General features: G+C 36.0%; 4 protein-coding genes and 1 pseudogene across 5 annotated transcripts; 2 read left to right on the top strand and 3 right to left on the bottom strand.

Annotated features, from left to right (window-relative positions):
* Positions 1-411: 411 nt before the first annotated feature.
* Positions 412-1,764, bottom strand: LOC147926315 (EPIDERMAL PATTERNING FACTOR-like protein 3). Its single transcript, XM_087488292.1, has 2 exons — positions 1,224-1,764; positions 412-799 (listed from the first exon to the last, which is right to left on the bottom strand). The coding sequence occupies exons 1-2, from the start codon at positions 1,345-1,347 to the stop codon at positions 546-548; spliced, it is 378 nt and encodes a 125-aa protein (XP_087344418.1). The 5' UTR covers positions 1,348-1,764; the 3' UTR covers positions 412-545.
* A 5,465-nt stretch (positions 1,765-7,229) lies between these two features.
* Positions 7,230-8,968, top strand: LOC104745657 (transcription factor MYB26-like). The gene is made up of 3 exons (XM_087488291.1): positions 7,230-7,514; positions 7,621-7,750; positions 7,865-8,968. The coding sequence occupies exons 1-3, from the start codon at positions 7,382-7,384 to the stop codon at positions 8,697-8,699; spliced, it is 1,098 nt and encodes a 365-aa protein (XP_087344417.1). The 5' UTR covers positions 7,230-7,381; the 3' UTR covers positions 8,700-8,968.
* A 411-nt stretch (positions 8,969-9,379) lies between these two features.
* LOC104745656 (uncharacterized) lies at positions 9,380-12,875 on the bottom strand. The gene is made up of 3 exons (XM_010466959.3): positions 10,566-12,875; positions 9,958-10,051; positions 9,380-9,731 (listed from the first exon to the last, which is right to left on the bottom strand). Exons 1-3 carry the CDS (start codon positions 10,840-10,842, stop codon positions 9,659-9,661), a joined length of 444 nt encoding a protein of 147 aa, XP_010465261.1. The 5' UTR covers positions 10,843-12,875; the 3' UTR covers positions 9,380-9,658.
* Positions 10,977-12,872, bottom strand: LOC104745655 (pentatricopeptide repeat-containing protein At3g13880 pseudogene; annotated as a pseudogene). Its single transcript, XR_015582200.1, has one exon. The product of XR_015582200.1 is annotated as a pentatricopeptide repeat-containing protein At3g13880 pseudogene (transcript).
* Positions 12,876-14,201: 1,326 nt separating the features above from the next.
* On the top strand, positions 14,202-20,237 carry LOC104745653 (protein ROOT HAIR DEFECTIVE 3). Its single transcript, XM_010466957.3, has 23 exons — positions 14,202-14,660; positions 15,241-15,381; positions 15,475-15,541; positions 15,627-15,729; positions 15,893-15,963; positions 16,068-16,131; positions 16,213-16,278; positions 16,365-16,412; positions 16,497-16,559; positions 16,646-16,702; positions 16,794-16,952; positions 17,039-17,107; positions 17,188-17,279; positions 17,420-17,498; positions 17,644-17,809; positions 17,950-18,074; positions 18,160-18,422; positions 18,518-18,614; positions 18,719-18,880; positions 18,971-19,075; positions 19,279-19,373; positions 19,475-19,571; positions 19,686-20,237. Exons 1-23 carry the CDS (start codon positions 14,657-14,659, stop codon positions 19,899-19,901), a joined length of 2,409 nt encoding a protein of 802 aa, XP_010465259.2. The 5' UTR covers positions 14,202-14,656; the 3' UTR covers positions 19,902-20,237.
* The last annotated feature ends 5 nt before the right edge of the window (positions 20,238-20,242 follow it).

Here is a 20,242-nt window from a genome sequence, read left to right as displayed (position 1 = left end):
CGTTTACCACTTATGTACGGAGCCTAAACCGGATATAACCATGATTCACTTCATTACTCTGGTAGTCTGGCTCTGGGTCCGTCACCTCCAAGACAGTCCAAGTCCAATCTGTTCCTCATTAAATATCAAGCCCGGCCCAATCAACTAAATTTTTTACTTCAACGGTATGACAAACAAACAAACGATCCCTCCTGCTTCTAGTATACAAATTTTTAAATGTTACCAAAAAAAAAAGTTAGTTTCGTAACTATCAAAAATACTTGATTTTGACTATGCTAAGTTGCTAACTATATAATATATCGGTTTAGCTAAGTTTTGGTTTATACATTATACATTTATACTAAATAGCTAAAATAGGTGTGTCATAACTCATAAGTTGATTGGTGCTTTTCATTTTAAGTAATCTTGACGTTTTAATTTACTAACAAGTCTTCAGTACTGCCCAGAGATGATGATAATAGTTTAAAAGAGATTGTACATGTGAATAAATAATATGTTAAAATTGTATCTAGTTAAGAAAATACAAAAGAGAGAATGATATTGGATTAAGGGGCACAATGGCATCTCCAACCCTCAGGTTGGTAATTAGCATAATGAGGAGAGAGGTGAGGAATTGAAGAAACGGTTGGGACTTGGATGGCTTCACATGGCTCACATCCATAGCATTTCTTCTCACAACTTGGTGGCTTTGATCCTATTCTTCTTCCTTTCTCTATTTCTTCTATCTCTTTATCATCCTCACTCGGCTTCAATAATGGCCTATCTGAGTTGTGTTCTGCAGCCTGTGGGCTTCTTATCTCTGCAGGCCATATAGTAATTTTTATTGTGAAAAAAAATAAATAGACATTAATACATATTCCATTTCCTATGCTTCTTTTGCTATAAAGAAATGATCCAAGAAACACATGCACAGCTTTTAACTACTTTTTTACTGACTAATCTATGAAAGTAATTTCTAAAACAAAAAAATTTGTTTGTTTTTTTTTTGCCCGTTGCAAATATTTGGGACCACGGTCTAATATATAGTCAGTAATACAAGTCATTAATTTGCTCATATAATTAGTAAAGCAATTAAGAATTCAACCTAACCTTCTTTGCACACAGAAACCAAACAGAGAACTCTTTCTTTCATACATATCTATCTACATGTGCCTTGCATTATATAGATACATACATAGTAATGGTCTAATTTAGTAGACTCTTGAAGAAATAAGAAACTGAACCTGGATAAAAAGAAACGTGACTGGAAGCAATAGGCCTGCTTGCTGCACCAACCCAGCTCACTATTTGTATCATCATCACCGCCAGTATAACCACAAAACACTTTCCTATTTCTCTCATTCGCATTATGATGATAATGATGGCTACTAATGATGTATATAAAGGTTTAAAGAAAAGAAAGAGGAGGAAGAAGAAGGAGAAGAAGAAGAAGAAAGAAAGAAGAACCAGTGGGTTTTAGGGGGTTTAGGCCTAATGCCTATAGGCTCTAGCAATAGGAAGGTTGTTGCTTATGGGACAAGTGAAGTAATTTTCTTACCAATCTATCAATGTTTTGCCTTTTTTCTTTTAATCAAAAAGCAAACTGATTAACCAATGAGCAAGTTTCTCTTCTTTAAGAAATTTGAATTATTTTTTTTGGGGATTTTACAGCTCATTTAATTGCATATCTTTTTCTGACATGTCTCAGTACATGAAAGTAAATATTCGAATCAGAAAATCAGAAGAAAACAGATAAGAAAAGAGAGAGAGAGAGAGATCAGTCTACTAGAGAAGAATCTATGTACGAGATGGTCCATTCATCATCAGAACAATGCTTATATATATTATGAAACAAAAGAAAAACAAAATGATGCAGTATATATTACAAGTAATTAAATAAAATTAAATAAAATTACTATTTCTCTTTTCAATTTATATGTGCATAGACTGCAGAGCCATTCCACGGCTCAATGGCTTCGTTTCCTTTAAGAGTAGTAAAATAAATAAACTCGCAGAAGGTCTCTCATTTATGAATAGGTCACTGTTACAGATACTTCACAATTTCACATTACATATAGGACTCATGTTATCTGCATTGAGATATATATATATATATATATTTTTTTTTTTGAAAATAAAATAATTGATACCGATTCATTCCGTATCGAATCATCATGACACTTAATTTGGAATAAGGTCAACTTAGATCTCATGAGGACAAAACCATGCACTTGATTGTGGACCGTCCACATATCTATCAAAAATTCTTTTTTTACACGTTGTTCAAATTTGATTTTTTTTTTAAGAAAATAATTAAACTAACGAAGATGAGTTATATATGTGCTATTTATAATAACAAAATTAATTTTAAACTACAATAAGATATTACATACGTGGTAAGTGACAGTGTTATTTTCATGCACTAATAAGCGTAGGTAGGAAGGCTTTGATGGTGTCAGCTCGAATAAATGAATGGAAATGGACACATCATATATCTATTTTTAGAATATGGTCCGAGCAATTTTCATAAAATTGACTGATCAATTAGTTTCTAGTTTTAGTAAACGCCAAGCCTCACACCACACGGAGTGTGAATATTACTCCAAAAAGGAATCGTATCAGTCAAATTTGAATTTCTCAGTTTTAGCTATTTCTTTACATCAAGTAAAATAAATTATTCCTCCTACCTTTTTTCCTACTTTCTTACAAAATTTGTTTTCCAAACGTAAAAATGAATTTAAGAGGCATCTACCAGATTTGAATATCTTCCAAGAAGTAAAATGAATAAAGAGAACTGTTTAAAAGTACTCACATTTGACTTTGACAAAATAAATACACTCAAGTTTGACTAGGCTTCAAACATTTTATATGTATGGAAGAGTATTAATAAATACTAGTACTTAATTTATCCAAAAAACAAATATAAAATATATGCTAAAAGAAAAATAAAAAAACATATATCTCTGATTGGCTATGAATTGTCAAAAGTGTACAGAGTACTGGATAGCACCTGGAAATAGCTGTGTTAAAATGTCACTGTGATTTGATTATTCATAGTAATAAGATGGATTATTTCTTTTCTTTTTTCGTTTAACAAAACAATGAGACGACTACTTATAAAGTAGATATGTAATTATAAGACCAAAATAAACAGTTATGGTTTAAGTATAATTAAGGGAACAATTAAGGCAACAATTAATATATCCTTTGTGACTTCTGTATATATAGAATTCTACTATCATACAACAAGATTCTTGCGGAGTGTTTACTGATCCGAGTAACTTCAGTCCTCAATACATTATCATAATATGCATAGAACGAAGAAGTTCTTTCTTTTATTTATGATGTAAATCAACGGATTTAAAATCTAATATACTAACATGTTTACATTTTTAATGGTATAGTGACTCAACTGTGTTTTGTTTTTGAGCTTATATTTTCCAAAACTTTCACAGGGTTTATTGGACTAGCTATTCATTTATCTCTCTTCTATATGGTACGTAGTAGTTTTTTTCACACGTATGTCTTCATAATCATTCCCACTAAATCATATGCTTCCACATGTAAACCTCTTAAGATAATGAATCATACTGTGCATATATAAGGTTCATTTTATATTCCAGAGAGAATCATGCAGTTACTACCTCTACCCCCATAGGAACATTGAAAGTGAACGTTGAACCAAATTATGGTGGATATGTGACGAGAGCTACTTCCTTCTTGTCCCTGTGGAAGCTTTTATATTATATATGTCCAACAAACTTTCATGCTCTTATACAATGTATTATCCCACAATGTATACGTAAAAGTTGGACCTACCCATGAATCGAACTAAACAGATTATAGATAAGAATAGTTCAGTGGCGTTCAGTCAAATAACTCGATGCAGACGTACATATATATGATTTTTACTTGGCAAATGTAACATAAAACGAGTGCAGCAAGTTCTTAAAAAACAACGGCTACAAACAAGCCAGCTGCTAACACCCAAAAAAAAAAAATTATCCATTTTTGGCGGGGAAAAAAAGGTACGTAAGATGTTAATGCATGCGCAATATATTCATGGAGAACAAGATAAGTAAATATGAAAACATACGTTAAGTTTGATCATGTTAAAAGTCCACCAATGGAAGTAAGAAAATGTGATAAGAGAAATTGGTTAAGAGGTCAGTTTCAGAACCACCAAGAAGATATATGTCAAATTAAGAAATGAAGTGTGCTTCCGACAGAATCTCGAGTCCGTTGAGCTTTGACTTCCTTAAACAGCATATAACCAAATTTCACTTCAAAAGAGTTAAAGATGTTGCAAGTTTAGTCATGTTTTCGTTATCTTCAAATGTGCTTTTCTGATTCACAACAAAGCCAAAACTACCTGATCGGTCTCGGGGCCTCTCGTCGGGGAGTTTTAATATTTTTGATGACTAGCTTAGGTGTTAACTACGTATATACATACCATTAATTGTTTGGTAAAACCAAAATCATTGGTATATATTTGTAGAACACAAGGACGGTAGAGAAATTAAAACAAACAATGAATATATCTACCTGTGAGTTTTTAACTTCATCAGTTAAGTGAACGAAACAACTAAGAACACAAGGACGGTAGAGAAATTAAAACAATTCGTTGTAAAATTTTCTCTACTTGATACAGTATCACTAAATTGAGAGAACCACTTTACCTTTAATTTTGGGATTTTGCCTCGAGGAGAAGGAGGCAAAGTGAGGGTCTTCTCTTTTTTTTCTTTTAATTTGCCTTTTCCTTGTCACTTTTGCTTGCTGTCGCACATAGATACTATACTTGATAAGTTGATATACATGAATGATTTCTTTTTCTTTCTTTCTATAAGATTATAATTCATAATGCGCAAGGAGACGAAGAAAGACATCATCATTAACATTTTATTTAAATTGTAGTTCTTTACTTCTTTCCAATTGTTTAACCAATAAACCAACTGTTTGATTTTTTCTGTATCTTGTTTTAGGTTCGATCTTTAGAAAATACAATACAAATTCTCGATGAACAAAATTTGTATCGAGATAAAAAAAAAAGATACATAGACACACATATTAATCAGAATGATTTTGAAAAAAAAAACTCAGAATAATAACATAAATTTGACACTTCAAATAGGAAAATAGGATTTTTTTTTTTTTTTTTTTTTTTGCAACTTTTTGCATGTAACAGTTAAGAATAATTATGGAGAGGATATGCTCATATTATTTGTTAGAATAAAATAAAATAAACTTCTCAAAGCAAAAAGCCAAAATGTATAGAAAGTTAGTGTCCTTTGATGGCTCATCAAAAATAGAAAGAAAAGTGTGAAAGCTCTTTACTAGTTGCATGTGGCATCGAAGGCAAAATCAAAAGAATCTTATGTTTGGGCCTAGTGCTTCGGTCACAAGCATTAAATTCATCCTTAATAATAAGTTGATTTTTTTTTTAAAATTGTTTATATATCTCTATGTCCTGAACAATATTAATGTCAATTTGGTATTGTAAGGTAGATTAAAATAAGCATAAGAAGTATGTTCTATGAAACATAAATTAGTGTGATGTACATTCTGTTTAAAATATGCGTATAATAATATTTCTATAGTTCATTTGTCGGAAGATTTATCCTTGTTACGGAGAAAGTAATATGTATTCATAAAGTTGGCTAATAAAAATAAAAACGAAGAATGTGTGCATTTAGTAAATTAGACGAAATATATGCATGAAATAGATACAATTTTCATATAATCATTTTTTTTTTTTTGACGATATTTTCATATGATCATTACAATATTGATGAGATGATTTTTAGGCTATCAATCCAAACGTAATATATAAATGTTATTTTATAGGAGCGACCAACAAAGAGACCGACAAAAATATTCAGCCTCCCAGACAAATTCCACCCACGAACCCATCACTTAATGTTGAATAGGAGACTAGGAGTGCTAGCCGGTTTTACCTTTCATAACATTTCCAGTGGCCAAATCACTTGATAACCAACTATTCAAACATGAACTATACTTATATACGAAAAAGCACGTCTATCTCATTTGTTTATAGCAAGCTTTATCGACCGAGCGGGCGTCTAGTCAAATTATCTATTGCACTAATCGCGATTGCATCACATCACATCCGTTGTAATCAAAATGTATCGACAATATATATCTTAACCATATGACTACTATATATAAACCCAAACTGACTATATAGATATAAAAAAAAATGTCTTGCGATCGGTGTATTATCATATAATAAAGTACTTCACTGTTGCTTACGGCAAAAGAGAGTAGTAATAAACCAAATCGCCAACAAATTTAGGGTTTAGTTTAGTAATCAAACCCATCATTAATATATTTATATATATTAAACCCACATCTAACCCATATATATGCGATGCTGATAACGATTATAACATCATTCAAAACTGATTCACGTTAACAAATACTCCGACTTCACATAATTAGGAGCTAGAGTTTGAAGTTCAGAAAGAAAAAACTTATTCAAGCTGTTCACTCGGGAACATCCGATTAACCAAAAAAAAAAAGGTTGAGTTAATACTGTGTACATGTAGATGTAGTGACACTATCAGCTTTAACTCCTAAAGTCTTTTAACAAAAAAAAGTTTTAACACTTAAAAGTCAAATTAAGAATCTAATGTAAAGTTGAATTCGAACCCTTTATGTCAAAATTAAAACTTTTCTTCGTTTGTTGGCAATCCTTATTATATTATTATTATTATTATATGCAGTGCCTATCCAATTACACATTTCTTTCGACATAATATCGGAAACTTACATATTTAAAATTTAATCATGCCAGAATGAAAACCAAACTGACAACTAAGTCAAAGGATTCACAGTGTCTGCATGAGCAACACGTGTCTGTGTAGAAGAAGACAATGGCCATGATTCTGTAATAAGCCACACAGGCTCTCACTGAGAAGAAACTTCAGCTTTTAGCCTTTTAACCTTTTATAACACAAAAACCCTAAAAAAATACACTGGGCCACTCTCGTCTCCAGTGTGCTAAAAACCACCTAATATAATAATAATAATTTTTTTTTTGTTAGATCATTTGTCTGCAACTTGTTACATCTAATTCATCGTAAGTTCCCCGACAAAAATAAATTTATGATAAGTTCTAAGTTATTGTTCATATAAATTATACTGTATTGCTTCTGAATTCACAAAAGAAGAGGAAACTGGGTCCACATCAGTAGGTGGAATATTATTATCTATTACTTTTGAAATAAACTAATGGTAAGTTTCTGCAGCCATTTCTCATTTTAATTGTGTGTGTATTATATCTCACCAATTCTCAATACAATATTATAAGTTAAAAACACTTCAACATCGTACAAACATTCTTAGAGAGACACGGAGAGAGAACGAGAGCGAGAGAGAGAGGATGGGTCATCACTCATGCTGCAACAAGCAAAAGGTGAAGAGAGGGCTTTGGTCACCGGAAGAAGACGAAAAGCTCATCAACTACATCAATTCATACGGCCATGGATGTTGGAGCTCAGTTCCCAAACATGCAGGCATATATATACACACATATCATGGGTCTTGTTTCTTGAATAATCTACTTAAGTCTCTGTCTTTAGGTTTTAATATTTTTGTGTGTGTGTGTGTGTGTGTGATCAGGTCTGCAGAGATGTGGGAAGAGTTGTAGATTAAGATGGATAAATTATCTACGACCTGATCTTAAACGTGGAAGCTTCTCTCCTCAAGAAGCTGCTCTTATCATTGAGCTACATAGCATTCTTGGTAACAGGTTTGTCAAATAATTAATTAACATTATACATGTAAAACAGAAACTAACACTTCATCAAGAAATTGGAATTACTTTCCTAAATGATATTATTTTGTATGTTATGGGTTTTGACAGATGGGCTCAAATTGCTAAACACCTACCTGGAAGAACAGATAACGAGGTCAAGAATTTTTGGAATTCAAGCATAAAAAAGAAGCTCATGTCTCACCACCATCATGGTCATCATCTTCATCACCATCATCATCATCTCTCTTCCATGGCGAGTTTGCTCACCAATCTTCCTTATCACAATGGATTCAACCCTTCTACTGTCGACGATGAAAGTTCAAGATTCATGTCCAATATCATCACAAATACTAACCCTAATTTCATCACTCCAAGCCACCTCTCTCTTCCTCCTCCTCATGTTATGACCCCATTGACGATGTTCCCAACCTCTAGAGAAGGAGATTTCAAGTTTATAACCACATACAACACAAACCAGTCTCATCAAGACAATAACCTTTACAACAATTTCGACATATTGTCAGCCACACCAGTCATAAACAATCATCATCAACCTTTACTCTCTTCTTCTTCTCATGATAATAATGATCCCCAATGGCCAGCGTTACCAGATTTCCCAGCGAGTACCATTTCCGCTTTTCAAGAAACGTCCCTTCAAGATTATGATGATGCTAATAAACTCAACGTGTTTGTGACACCGTACAACGATAATAATGCCAAGAAGCTATTATGTGGAGAGGTTCTCGAAGGCAAAGTACTATCCTCCTCCTCGCCAATTTCACAAGATCACGGCCTTCTTCTTCCCACCTCGTACAACTTGCAAATGTCAACCACGGTCGATCATCATCATCATCATCGAGCGGACTCATACATCAATCACATGATCATACCTTCATCATCCTCATCGTCGCCAATCTCTTGTGGACAGTACGTCATTACTTAAGCAAACCCTAGTCTTCAGTACTGCTAGTCTTACTCCATCAACATGGGATTCCTAGACATGGGTACGTATTAAATACCTATATAGAATCTATATACGATTTTTATCTATATATAAATAGAAAGAGAGGGAAACATAAATAATCACCCATATGTTTATAAGTCTTTTCAATATATATATAGTACAAGGATTTGTGATATGTTACATGGAATTACTTTTGATATGTATTGCATTGAATTTGAATAATGAGGGAAAACATAAATGTTGCTCTAGTTCTTCTTAATTCAGGTTATCGTCGTGTGAGTTGTGGAAAAAGTTTTACTATACTACATATAAAGTTCGCCCTTAGACACATTTTAATGAACACGTACAAACACACAAATGTATGTAAAAGCACGTATATGTGAAGGATGTACGATCTCTCTCTCTCTCTCTCTCTCTCGTCATCTACGTACGCATGTGTTTGTATATGGTCAGTTTGTTTTGCCTCTGTATTGGAAAGTATTGTCTTCATCTTTGTTTTTTTTCGTTGTCCCTTTGCTTCTCTCTCTCTCTATGATATTTCGTAGGGTCAATATAATTTGGACCGTCATAAATCAATGCAAGTTCAGTGTACAACTTTTTTTGGTCAACTGTGAGATTCTCTTTAGATCATTTTCAAAATGTTTTGACAAAAAACACAATTTGTGTCCTTAATCGCCTTGCTTCGTTATTAAAACGATGATAATTTGTTAACATCATGGAGAACAAAAGATTCCTAGATATAAACTATCCATTACAAAGGAGCTGACAACTTTAAAATTTTAACTTCACCTCAATCTGAGATCGACAACATATCAAAACATGGATACGAAGACATTCAAATTATTTATGAGATCGATGTTTCAGATGTCCTAGCCTGAAGGTGGAGTCTGAATCATTTTGATTACCGGACATTCATCAATGGAAAGACGCAAGAGATTCTAGGCTGAGACTCTGTGGCGCCCTTTTGCTATTCTCCGAGCTATGACTCTTCGTCCACCTTTGGTTGCCTTCCTGCTCATATTTATATAGGTCACTCAAAAACAATGTACAAATGTAGATTCTTACTCCATTCAATTAGTACTAAACAACGAATTTCTCGAATGTAAATGAGATGAGCAATGATTAGAGGATTTATGAAGTTTCAGAGTTCTATTGTTTGTCATGATTTACTAGTCTTTGCTGAGGAATCAGACCAGTAGTGGATCAAAACAAGCCATTGAAACACAAAGAGACATACCGAGCAAAGAATCCATGGTTGCGTTTACGCCTTATAGTGCTTGGTTGGAATGTCCTCTTAGGAAACAGAAGCAATGGCTCACTTGAAGGATCGACTACATCACCAAATACAAAGATATTAGATAGGCACCATTGAGCAGCAAAATGTACAAATTTGCAGCTCTAAGACCAACAAACAATACAAAGCTGGACTCTTCTTAAGATTCATGAACTATATGAAACCCAAGCACAACACAGCCAGATTCTTGACCCTCCTACATGAGAAGACATAAGTAACTTTTCTTTTGTTGTTTCCCAATTAGCTACAAGCACTCTACAACTCGCCATGATCCATTCAAGAACCAGAACACCACACCATAACTCAGTATTCCCACTAGCACCAAAAGAATCAGTAACAGGACTCGAGAACATGACCCAACCATCGTTTCTATTGTGTAAGAAAAGTTTCTGATTTCATCTTGACACAAAAATTACAGAACACTTCTCAGCACTTGATTAATGTTCGAGCATTACTGTTTGCACACTCTATAAAATCATACGCATACACCAGGAGAGTAAGAACAAACTACGAATCTAGCTAATCAAATGGAGGGTAAGAGAGTGAGGTACCTTCTGGTAAGAAGAATTCGAGCGAAGGAAGACCAGAAGGATAAAGGAAGCCACGGTCGTTGAGTTCCTGGATCGAAGCAGTGTCGTTAGGGCGCGAATTGAGTGTGCTCTGTAGATTCGACAACGACGGGAAAAAATACGGCGGCAGTTCTTGTCTCTGAGGAGCTATCTGTTGAATAGACGCTCTCAGATTGCTCTGCACAAGGTTCGTCGTCGGCTTCGTTAGAAACCGATTCATCAACGAAGCTCCTGACCTGATTAGGGTTTTGGCCGCCATTTTTGTTTCTCCCCTCTTCTCCGAGATTGCGATACCTTTCTCCCACAGTACTTCTCTCTCTCTTCGAAAAATGTACGAGAAGACGACGATACATGGGCTTTTGGGCCACAAGCCCAACTTTAATAATATTCAACTAGGGGTAATTTCGTCATTTAAATTTCATGTAAACAGAACTACAAAGTCTACAATGAACAAAGAAGAGTGTTGTAGTCTACAAGATCAACAGTGTTCATCATGGTCTCTAACGTTGTGTAGATCATCTCGCACGACGGGTGAGACCAATCAGCGACTGCAAAGGAATGAGTTTGGTTACTGATTACGATCCAACTCAATGCTGGTTCTTTCTTAACCCCAAGATCTCTCATCAGCTCTCTAACCTTCTCAGCTGAAGAACTGACTCCAGATTCGTTGTAAATGTTGTGTAGCAATACGTATGAGCCAGATGCCTCGGGTTCGACTCTCAGTAATCTCTCTGCAACGCGGCTTCCAACTGTACTGTCCTTATAAACCCTGCAAGAACTCAGTAAAGCTCTCCACATCACTGGATGATCTTCAAAACCAGAGCTCAAAATTAGATTCTCAGCATCTGATAATCTTCCCTTGCGACCTAAAAGATCGACAAGGCAAGTGAAGTGTTTCTCGTTAGGGTTAATCCCGTAATCGTTCTTCATGCTTTGGAAATAGTCTAGTCCTTGTGTGACCAATCCTCCGTGGCAACAAGCTATTAGAACACCGAGAAAGGCTTGCTGGTTCGGTTTAATCCCGTGGGTTTTCATTGACTCAAAGATGTCTAAGGCATTGTTAGCATAACCGTGTTGCGCAAGGCTTGAGATCATAGCTGAGTATGCTGCAACGTCCGGGTTTTGAACTTCGGTAAATATTTTACTAGCAAGCGGCATGTTACCTGATTTCGCGTACATAGAGATGCATGAAGTCTTAACGCTTGTGAAAGCATCGATTCCACTCTTTATAGCATAACCCTGAATCTGCTCACCTGAGCTTAACGCAGCAAAATCAGCACAAGCACTCATCATAAGGGAAACTGTATACTCTTCCGGTCTTATTCGGGTTAGAAAAAGTTGTCTGAACAGATCAAATGCGCTTTCAAGCTGCTGGTTTTGGACATGGCAATCAATCATCGATGTCCACGAGGCAATATCTTGCTTTGATGTCGCAGCAAAGCATCGCATTCCGTCTTCAGTTGAACCCGTTAACGCATACAGCTCGATTAAAGCGCTCCCAATAAACTCATCAGACTGAAAATTGTTCTTACATATGAGGGCGTGAACCTGCTTTCCATATTCCAAGGTTTTGGCCGCACTACAAGCTTTAAGCACAGCTGAAAATGTAGACGGCGAGGGTTCAAATCCCAATCTTTGCATATCCATGAAGAGGTTAAACGCTTCACTAGAAGCTTCCTCAGTTATTTCATCCATTTGGAGAAACCCTGAAATCATTGCGTTATACGTAATCACATTCTTGGCAGGCATCAAACTGAAAAGCTTTATAGACTCCTTCAAACTTCCATTTTTAGCATACATGTGAAGCAGTGCAGTACGGACAACTATATCAAATTCCATTCCTAGTTTCACTGCGTAACAGTGAATTGCCATACCTTTTCCAATCAATCCTTCGTTCAGATATACGCAACATGCTTTTAGAACACTCCCCAGAGCATAAGTAGTCAGATTTAGGCCGTCTCTATGCATTTTTGCCAACAGATTAAGCGGTTCTTCCGCTGCACCAACCCGGACATAACCGGAAATCAAAGAATTCCATGAAACTTGATCCCTTTCACTACATCTATCAAACAAGGACATTGCTTGGTCAAGATTCCCACACTTACTATACATATCAATCAACACATTGATCAAAAAAACTTGCTGAGATAGACCATTTACAACAACCAACCCATGCAACGATTTGCCTAAAGCAAGATCACACCTTTCTCCACAAAATCCCAATGCACCGGCATACGTGAACTTATCTAGCTTCAAATTAACATCCCTCGCTTCAAGAAACAATTCCATGGCTTGTTCATAAAACCCGATCTGAGTGTACCCAGAAATCAAAGAATTAAAAGAAATAATGTTTCATTCAGGCATTCTGTCGAACAACTGGCGTGCAAAACCCAACTCCCGGCACTTAGAGTACATATTGAGAAGATTGTTGAGCAAGTATAGACACGGGTTCAAGGAAGACTTGATCATGTGGCCATGGGCGAGCTTTCCCAGTTCGACGGAGCCTGATTTCGCTGCTGTCTGAAAAAGTTTGGTGTAAGCTATTGAATCTAAAGCCGTGTTCTTTGGCTGGCATAACGAAGACAAAGCCCTGTAAACCAGTCCAACTCGTTTGGTGAATATAACAACGAGAGAAGCTTGAGTTGTGCTGCTGAAAGAAGTCTTTGCTCGGAACTGTAATAACATGTTCTCCCATCACATAACGAAACTAAACGGCTTTTCTTGTCCTGACTGCAACACAACGGTCCGGTCTCTACATAAAAGACGATTTGCTCCTCTCTTTTTTCTAATCTGGCTCTCTATAAAGCCTACTTTATTAAATTGTTTTGGGCCTCGTGTGAAATTGTTGTATACCTACTTATTTTTTAAATTTGCACATTTTAATTTGACCATCTTTTTGATATAAAAAATTTTATTATTTTTTTTTTTCACAAAAGAAAATAAAAAAAAGAAGTACAAAAAACATATTTCATGTGTGCAGTCATGTTGATTAACTCAAGCTAGTCCTGGGCGTTCGGGTATTCGGTTCGGTTCCGGATATATCCATTCGGTTCCAGGTAGTTCGGATATAAAGGTTTAAGATCCATTCGGTTAATTTACTATTTCGGTTCGGGTTTGGTTCGGTTTCGGTTATTTTCGGTTCGGTTCCGGATATCCAAAACAATGTAATTTATTTTTAAAAAAATATTATTTAAATAAAACTGGATTATAATTTAACAAATATATCTAAACTCATATAGGTAAAAGTGGCTGTAAATCGAAACTGTCTCTTATCGAAACTCAAGCTCATATAGGTAAAAGTCGCTGTAAAATATTACAGCTATTTTACAAGAGACATTTCTTCTTTCACCCAAAAAAAAATACTATATCATTTCCTTTAGATTTGTGGTCAACGGAAAAAGTGAATCGGGCGGTGGGAGAATTTACTAAACCGGAGAGGAGCACCACCGTCCAAAACTTAGGAAAAGGTAAAAGAGGCGGCGAGGTGGATCCCAACTAATATAAACTGGGCTTTCATGTGGGGCCCAATATCTTATTGTCCAGCAGCCAGCCAATGCAGATTCACACGTGGACCCCATAATCTTTCTTTACCATCTACCGATGCAATGAGTATACCATAATTTTCTTTTGGTTTAAAATAATTGTTTTTTCTTCTTTAATTCAATATAGAAATTCATATACTGTATTTGGTTAAATTTTCTATTAGTAAAAATAAAAGACTAAAAAGAGTATGTATTTTAGGTAAAATGTCTTATTGTTGAAAGGTATTTTTTTTTTTTTTTTTTTTTTTTTTTTTTTTTTTTTATGTTGTAGGGGTAAAAAAGAGTATGAGAAATAAATCAAAAAGTACATTATTCGTTGGGAAAAATTAAATAAAAATAACTTTTTTGGCATATAGTATTTTCGTTTGTCAAATAAGAAAGAAGAAGCTCCTATGACCTTTGGAGAAGCAGTCGTCTTAAAGAAGCACCGGTGTGCATCCCATAGCTAGCTCGACAGATCTCTCTCTGTCTCTTTTTTTGTATTCCTCACCATTCTCTTCATCAGTTTAATCTGAGCTTCGTTCAGCGATAATGGGTAATTTTATAACTATACATCTCAATTAATAATCTTCCTCCTGATCTCGTGGATCCGTTTTTTTTTTTTTTTTTTAAATCCCTCTATGATCTGATCAGTTTTTGTTTTGACCAAGCGTTACTCGTTTTCGATTTCAGTTTCTTTGTAACTTGTTTGTTTGATTCCGGCTGTGATCTATCTCTGCTCTAAATTTTGATTAGATGGTATGTGATTGGTTCTTTTGAGTAGCAGATTAGTGTAAAAGGTTCGATTTCTGGGGAATTTTGGGTTGGGGGTTTAATGGAAAAATCTGAATCATGGCTAGGTATCTTAGTGGATTAACAGTTATTTCACTGCTGCGAAAATGCGAGCAATCGATAGAGAATCCAAAATTGTGATTCTGGGTTTAAAGGAGACACTCATGCAAGGAGTTAAGATGATTTAAAGCCTAGATTTTGAATAGCAATGACTGAATCTCAGATCCATTTGTTAACATGCGGGAAGATCTTGCTTTGTTTAGAGACACTACTTTGTTGGGCTTGGCTTTACTTGTGGAGAGTGTGCTAGTTTGATTTCTTTCTGTATTGCTTTGAAATTGCAGATGCCGCTTGCTCTACCCAGCTTATCGATGGAGATGGTGTCTTTAATGTTTCTGGGGTTGATCATTTCATTAAGGAGGTTAAGTTGGAAGAATGTGGTCTTTCTTATGCGGTTGTCTCCATTATGGGTCCACAAAGTAGTGGTATGTATCACATCCTGTAATGTTAGAATTGACTTTTTTGGATCTATTTGTTTGTGATGGACTGATTTCATGTCATTCTGGTTGGATTTGCAGGGAAGAGTACGCTCTTGAATAATTTGTTTGGAACAAACTTTAGGGAAATGGATGCATTTCGAGGAAGGCATGTTCTATTCTTTGTATACTTCGTCAGAAGAACATAGCTTCTAAATTCAAGATTTTAATATGCTGAAACTCCATGTTTTCAGGTCTCAGACGACTAAGGGAATTTGGATCGCTAGATGCGCTGGTATTGAGCCTTGTACCGTTGTGATGGATTTAGAGGGTACCGATGGGAGAGAGCGTGGTGAGGTGTGTAACCTCTATCTTTTTCATATTTGCTTCTTTTAATATTGGGCATCACACACCAGTTAGTATGTCTTACTTTTAGGCTTTGCAATTATTGTGATTGTCTTAAAAGAATGTGACAGTGCAGAATGCTTACTTATGAAATTTTCGTGTCTATGGATGTTAGGATGATACTGCCTTCGAGAAACAGAGTGCTCTTTTTGCACTTGCTGTCTCAGACATAGTTCTTATAAACATGTAAGTAGATCTCTGTACTTTATTTTCTTTGGTACTAAAAGATGACAGGACATCGTTTGCCGTACTTATATTATCTCCTACTGTTACTCGGATTTGTAATGCAGGTGGTGTCATGATATTGGTCGGGAACAAGCAGCAAATAAACCTCTTTTAAAGACTGTGTTCCAGGTATGTGCCTTTATCTTCTTATCAGGATGAGTTATTCTGATCCGAGGTCTCGACAACATTTTCTTTTCTACATGCGAACAGGTTATGATGCGGTTGTTTAGTCCGCGGAAGACGACTTTGATGTTTGTCATAAGAGATAAAACACGGGTATGCATTTTGTGTTTTATTTTATTCGTCATTCTATTTTCCGACTATATAAGTTTTGGATGTTTTTAAACCCTGAATAATTGCAGACGCCCCTCGAAAATTTAGAACCAGTCCTGAGGGAAGACATTCAAAAGGTACAAGAAGACACAGTCTTAGCTTTTATGTGCTTTGAGCCTTGACTAATACTGCAATTCCTAATATTATGTCTTTAAATACAGATATGGGATTCTGTCCCCAAGCCTCAGGCACACAAAGAAACTCCTCTTAGTGATTTCTTCAATGTACGTCTCTTTGACACAAGATAAGAACTTAGTATCCTTCTTCTTTTCGCTAGGATCAAGAAATGGAGTTGTTTCTTGTTTGACAGGTTGAAGTAGTTGCCCTCTCTAGTTATGAAGAAAAGGAAGAGCAATTCAAGGAGCAGGTTTGTTCACAATTACCCTTACATTTTGGAGAAGTCCAGGGTCACCATTTATTGCTCGGTGATATTAATCTTTTTCTTTAACTTTTGAAAGGTCTATAATTTGAGACAACGGTTTTTCCAATCTGTCGCACCTGGTGGGCTTGCTGGGGATCGACGAGGAGTTGTCCCTGCCAATGCATTCGCTTTCAGTGCAAAACAGATGTGGCAAGTCATCAAAGACAACAAAGACTTGGATCTTCCAGCACACAAGGTAATTTTGCTTGCCAAGGCTCTCTCCCATCAGTTGTACATCATTGGTCCTTCTGGTCTTGTTAATTATGTGCTGCCTATACGCAGGTCATGGTAGCAACTGTGCGATGTGAGGAAATTGCCAATGAAAAATTCTCTGGTTTTATCGCGAATGAGGTGAATTTCCTTTATACTGCTTCACGTTTATTCTTTTTCAATGGCTCTTTCGTTAACATTCATATCTAAACTTTTGATAGAATTGGCGTGAGTTGGAAGAGGCTGTACAGTCTGGTCCTGTTTCCGGTTTTGGAAGAAAGCTTAGCTCAATTCTTCAGTCTAGCTTATCAGAGTAAGAATATCTTGCTGATAATTGTTCTGTACAGATTTTCCTGTGTGTTGCTGTTATTGAACTATAGGTTTTTATACATATATTTTGATTCTACGAGGGTGGGAGTTTCCTTTTCACGTGTTTGCTGATTTTTTTCATAGGTATGACACAGAAGCGACATACTTTGAAGAAGGTGTAAGATCATCCAAGAGAGAACAGCTGCAAGAAAAGTTATTGCAAGTAATGCATATGCTCTTAACCTTTGACTGTTATACTTGTGTTTTGTTGCAATTATGCGCCGCCTGGAAATATTCAGAGACTTCCATTGTTGTAAAAAAGCAGATACCTGGTATTAGGCTCTCATTTTTCTTATTGTCCTGTCCAGCTTGTTCAACCAACTTTCCAAGACGTGCTTGGACATTTAAGATCTGGAGCACTTGAAAACTTCAAGCATGCTTTTGAGAAGGCCTTGGATGCTGGAGAAGGGTTTTCATCCTCTGCGAAATCCTGCGCTCTGTCATGCATATCTAAGTTTGATAAAGGATGTGAAGGTATAGCTTATTGTTGACGTTACTTCTGAAAGTATTGTGATATAGGATAGCATGTTAGAACCTGAAGATTATAATCTGAAAGAAGAACCATAAAGATATTCAACCTCAATGGGAATCACAAAGGAAATGTTTTGTTGCAGAGGCTGTTATTGAACAAGCAAAATGGGATACAACTAAAACTAGGGAAAAGCTTGAGCGTGATATTGAAGCCCATATCTCTTCTGTTCGTATTACAAAGATGTCTGAACTGACTACTCTGTATGAGGTAAATAGAATTGGTCTGCATAATCTAGCATCAAGCAAGTGTAAACTCCTATCTGGACCTTCCTAATAGATAATCATCATTGCAGTCAAAACTAAATGTAGCATTATCCGGACCAGTGGAAGCACTTCTGGATGGGGCTAATGATGAAACATGGCCAGCAATAAGAAAGCTACTTAGACGGGAAGGAGAATTGGCTGTCTATGGTTTATCCAACGCATTATCTGGTTTTGAAATGGACGAAGAAACACGTGATAAAATGCTCTCTGACCTTGAAAAGTATGCTCAAGGTATTGTTGAAACCAAGGCTAAGGAAGAGGCTGGAAGAGCGTTGATGCGCATGAAGGATAGGTGTCACCATTTTACTCTTTTATCATTTCCTTGTCGGATAACTTCCATCTTTTTACTCAACTTTCTGAATTCTGATTAAATAAACTTCTATTCAGATTTGCTACAATCTTCAGCCATGATTCTGATTCAATGCCACGCGTCTGGACTGGAAAGGAGGACATCAGAGCAATCACAAAAATGGCTCGTTCTGCAGTATGAAACCTACTTGATATAGCAATCTCTCAGTACCTATTCTTTGAATCAATCTCAAATTTCTCAAAATTTTGATATTACCCTTGTTCTCTTTTTTTTTCTAGTCCTTAAAGCTGCTGTCTGTTATGGCTGTTATACGCTTGGATGATGAACTTGACAATATTGAGAAGACATTGACGCTCGCTCTGGTTAATTCTACGGGCAACAATGCTACTAGCAAGAGCATCAGCACAATTGATTCACTTGCCTCAAGTACTTGGGAGCAGGTGACTAAAACCTCACTCACTTTATATTATGAAAACAGAAAATTTCTCATATTTATTGCTCACACCTTATTGTTACCTTGTTATTATCAGGTTGCAGCAGAAAAGACGTTGATCACGCCTGTGCAGTGTAAATCTCTGTGGAGGCAATTCAAGAACGAGACAGAATATACTGTTACACAGGCCATTTCTGCACAGGTATTTTTTGCAATCCCTACTTTCAAACATATATTCGGTTTGCTCATTCACACGAGCTCAGTGCTGTAAATTGTTTTAAAATATAGTCTCTGGCCATTTTGTTTCTAGCTTCTTATCTCCTTTCTCATCTTGGTGATTCATAAGCTATCAGCCATCTAAAATTATAGATGTTTCAATCTGAATAAAGTCGCATTAAATTTCAGGAAGCCAACCGACGGAATAACAACTGGCTGCCACCTCCATGGGCAATTCTAGCCCTGGTTGTTCTTGGATTCAATGAATTTATGACTCTCTTAAGGTACTCTTGCCCATTCTTTTAAACTGACTCAGCTTTTTCATATAATCAATCAAGATTTCCCTACTAACTTTGGCTATTCTTGCCTGCATCTCTCGTTGCAGAAATCCTCTATGGCTCTTAGTTCTTTTTGTTGGATACCTTATTTCCAAAGCATTGTGGGTGCAATTAAATATTTCAGGAGAATTCCAAAATGGCGCGGTATGAGCACGACTTCCAACATCCTTGTTTCCACTTTTTTCCCCTGCTCTTCATTTGATCACAGTTATATAATCTCTCTGAAATGCCAATGTTTTTATCTGTGATTGACAACAGCTACCTGGACTTCTGTCCTTGTCAACCAAATTCCTTCCAACGGTCATGAACCTCCTTAAAAAGCTAGCAGAAGAAGGACAAGCACCACCCACAAATAGCAACCAATCAATGAACTCCTCAGCTCAATCCGAGGTAACAACCAATGGAGAAAGCAGTAGCAGCAGCAGCTCTGGTTCATCTCCAGCAAAAACCGTACCAATTGATACGAGTGCATAGAAGGAAGAAACTATACAAGCTCATGCTGTAGTGCGAGCCCACGAAACTAGAAACTTAAAAATTCGTTACCCTTTTCAAAAAAGGTAGCTCTCATTTTTGGTGTTGATCAGAGAGATTCACCGAGAGCCATATGTTTTTTATGTCCTCCGATGGCATTGGTCCTCTTGCAGATGCCAAAGTGATCTTGTATGTTCCTAGACTAAGATTCTGATGCAGACAAAAAAATATTGTTGATTTGTTTGCAAGTTCTGTAGTGATGTGGTTTATTGTATCTGTTAAAAGAAGAAATACCGGTTTTTGATTAAGTGAATTCAGTTTGGTTTGTTGATTGATAAATTACA

This window comes from Camelina sativa, chromosome 15, assembly GCF_030686135.1.
Source record: "Camelina sativa cultivar CO46 ecotype springtype chromosome 15, ASM3068613v1".
In the NCBI taxonomy this organism is placed as follows: Eukaryota; Viridiplantae; Streptophyta; class Magnoliopsida; order Brassicales; family Brassicaceae; genus Camelina; species Camelina sativa.
Note: the sequence above shows the minus strand (reverse complement) of the source record. Positions and strands in the feature narration are given on the sequence as shown.

Excerpts from the sequence above, each read along its gene's own strand:
- LOC147926315 (XM_087488292.1), bottom strand. The coding sequence starts at position 1,347 with ATGCGAATGAGAGAAATAGGAAAGTGTTTTGTGGTTATACTGGCGGTG. Across the intron at positions 800-1,223 it reads TCACGTTTCTTTTTATCCAG|AGATAAGAAGCCCACAGGCT; the intron begins GTTCAGTTTCTT and ends TATGGCCTGCAG.
- LOC104745657 (XM_087488291.1), top strand. The coding sequence starts at position 7,382 with ATGGGTCATCACTCATGCTGCAACAAGCAAAAGGTGAAGAGAGGGCTT. Across the intron at positions 7,515-7,620 it reads CTCAGTTCCCAAACATGCAG|GTCTGCAGAGATGTGGGAAG; the intron begins GCATATATATAC and ends GTGTGTGATCAG. Across the intron at positions 7,751-7,864 it reads CATAGCATTCTTGGTAACAG|ATGGGCTCAAATTGCTAAAC; the intron begins GTTTGTCAAATA and ends GGGTTTTGACAG.
- LOC104745656 (XM_010466959.3), bottom strand. The coding sequence starts at position 10,842 with ATGGCGGCCAAAACCCTAATCAGGTCAGGAGCTTCGTTGATGAATCGG. Across the intron at positions 10,052-10,565 it reads CGAATTCTTCTTACCAGAAG|TCGATCCTTCAAGTGAGCCA; the intron begins GTACCTCACTCT and ends TTGGTGATGTAG. Across the intron at positions 9,732-9,957 it reads AACCATGGATTCTTTGCTCG|GAAGGCAACCAAAGGTGGAC; the intron begins GTATGTCTCTTT and ends AAATATGAGCAG.
- LOC104745653 (XM_010466957.3), top strand. Across the intron at positions 17,810-17,949 it reads GTTTGATAAAGGATGTGAAG|AGGCTGTTATTGAACAAGCA; the intron begins GTATAGCTTATT and ends GTTTTGTTGCAG. Across the intron at positions 19,572-19,685 it reads GAGAATTCCAAAATGGCGCG|CTACCTGGACTTCTGTCCTT; the intron begins GTATGAGCACGA and ends GATTGACAACAG.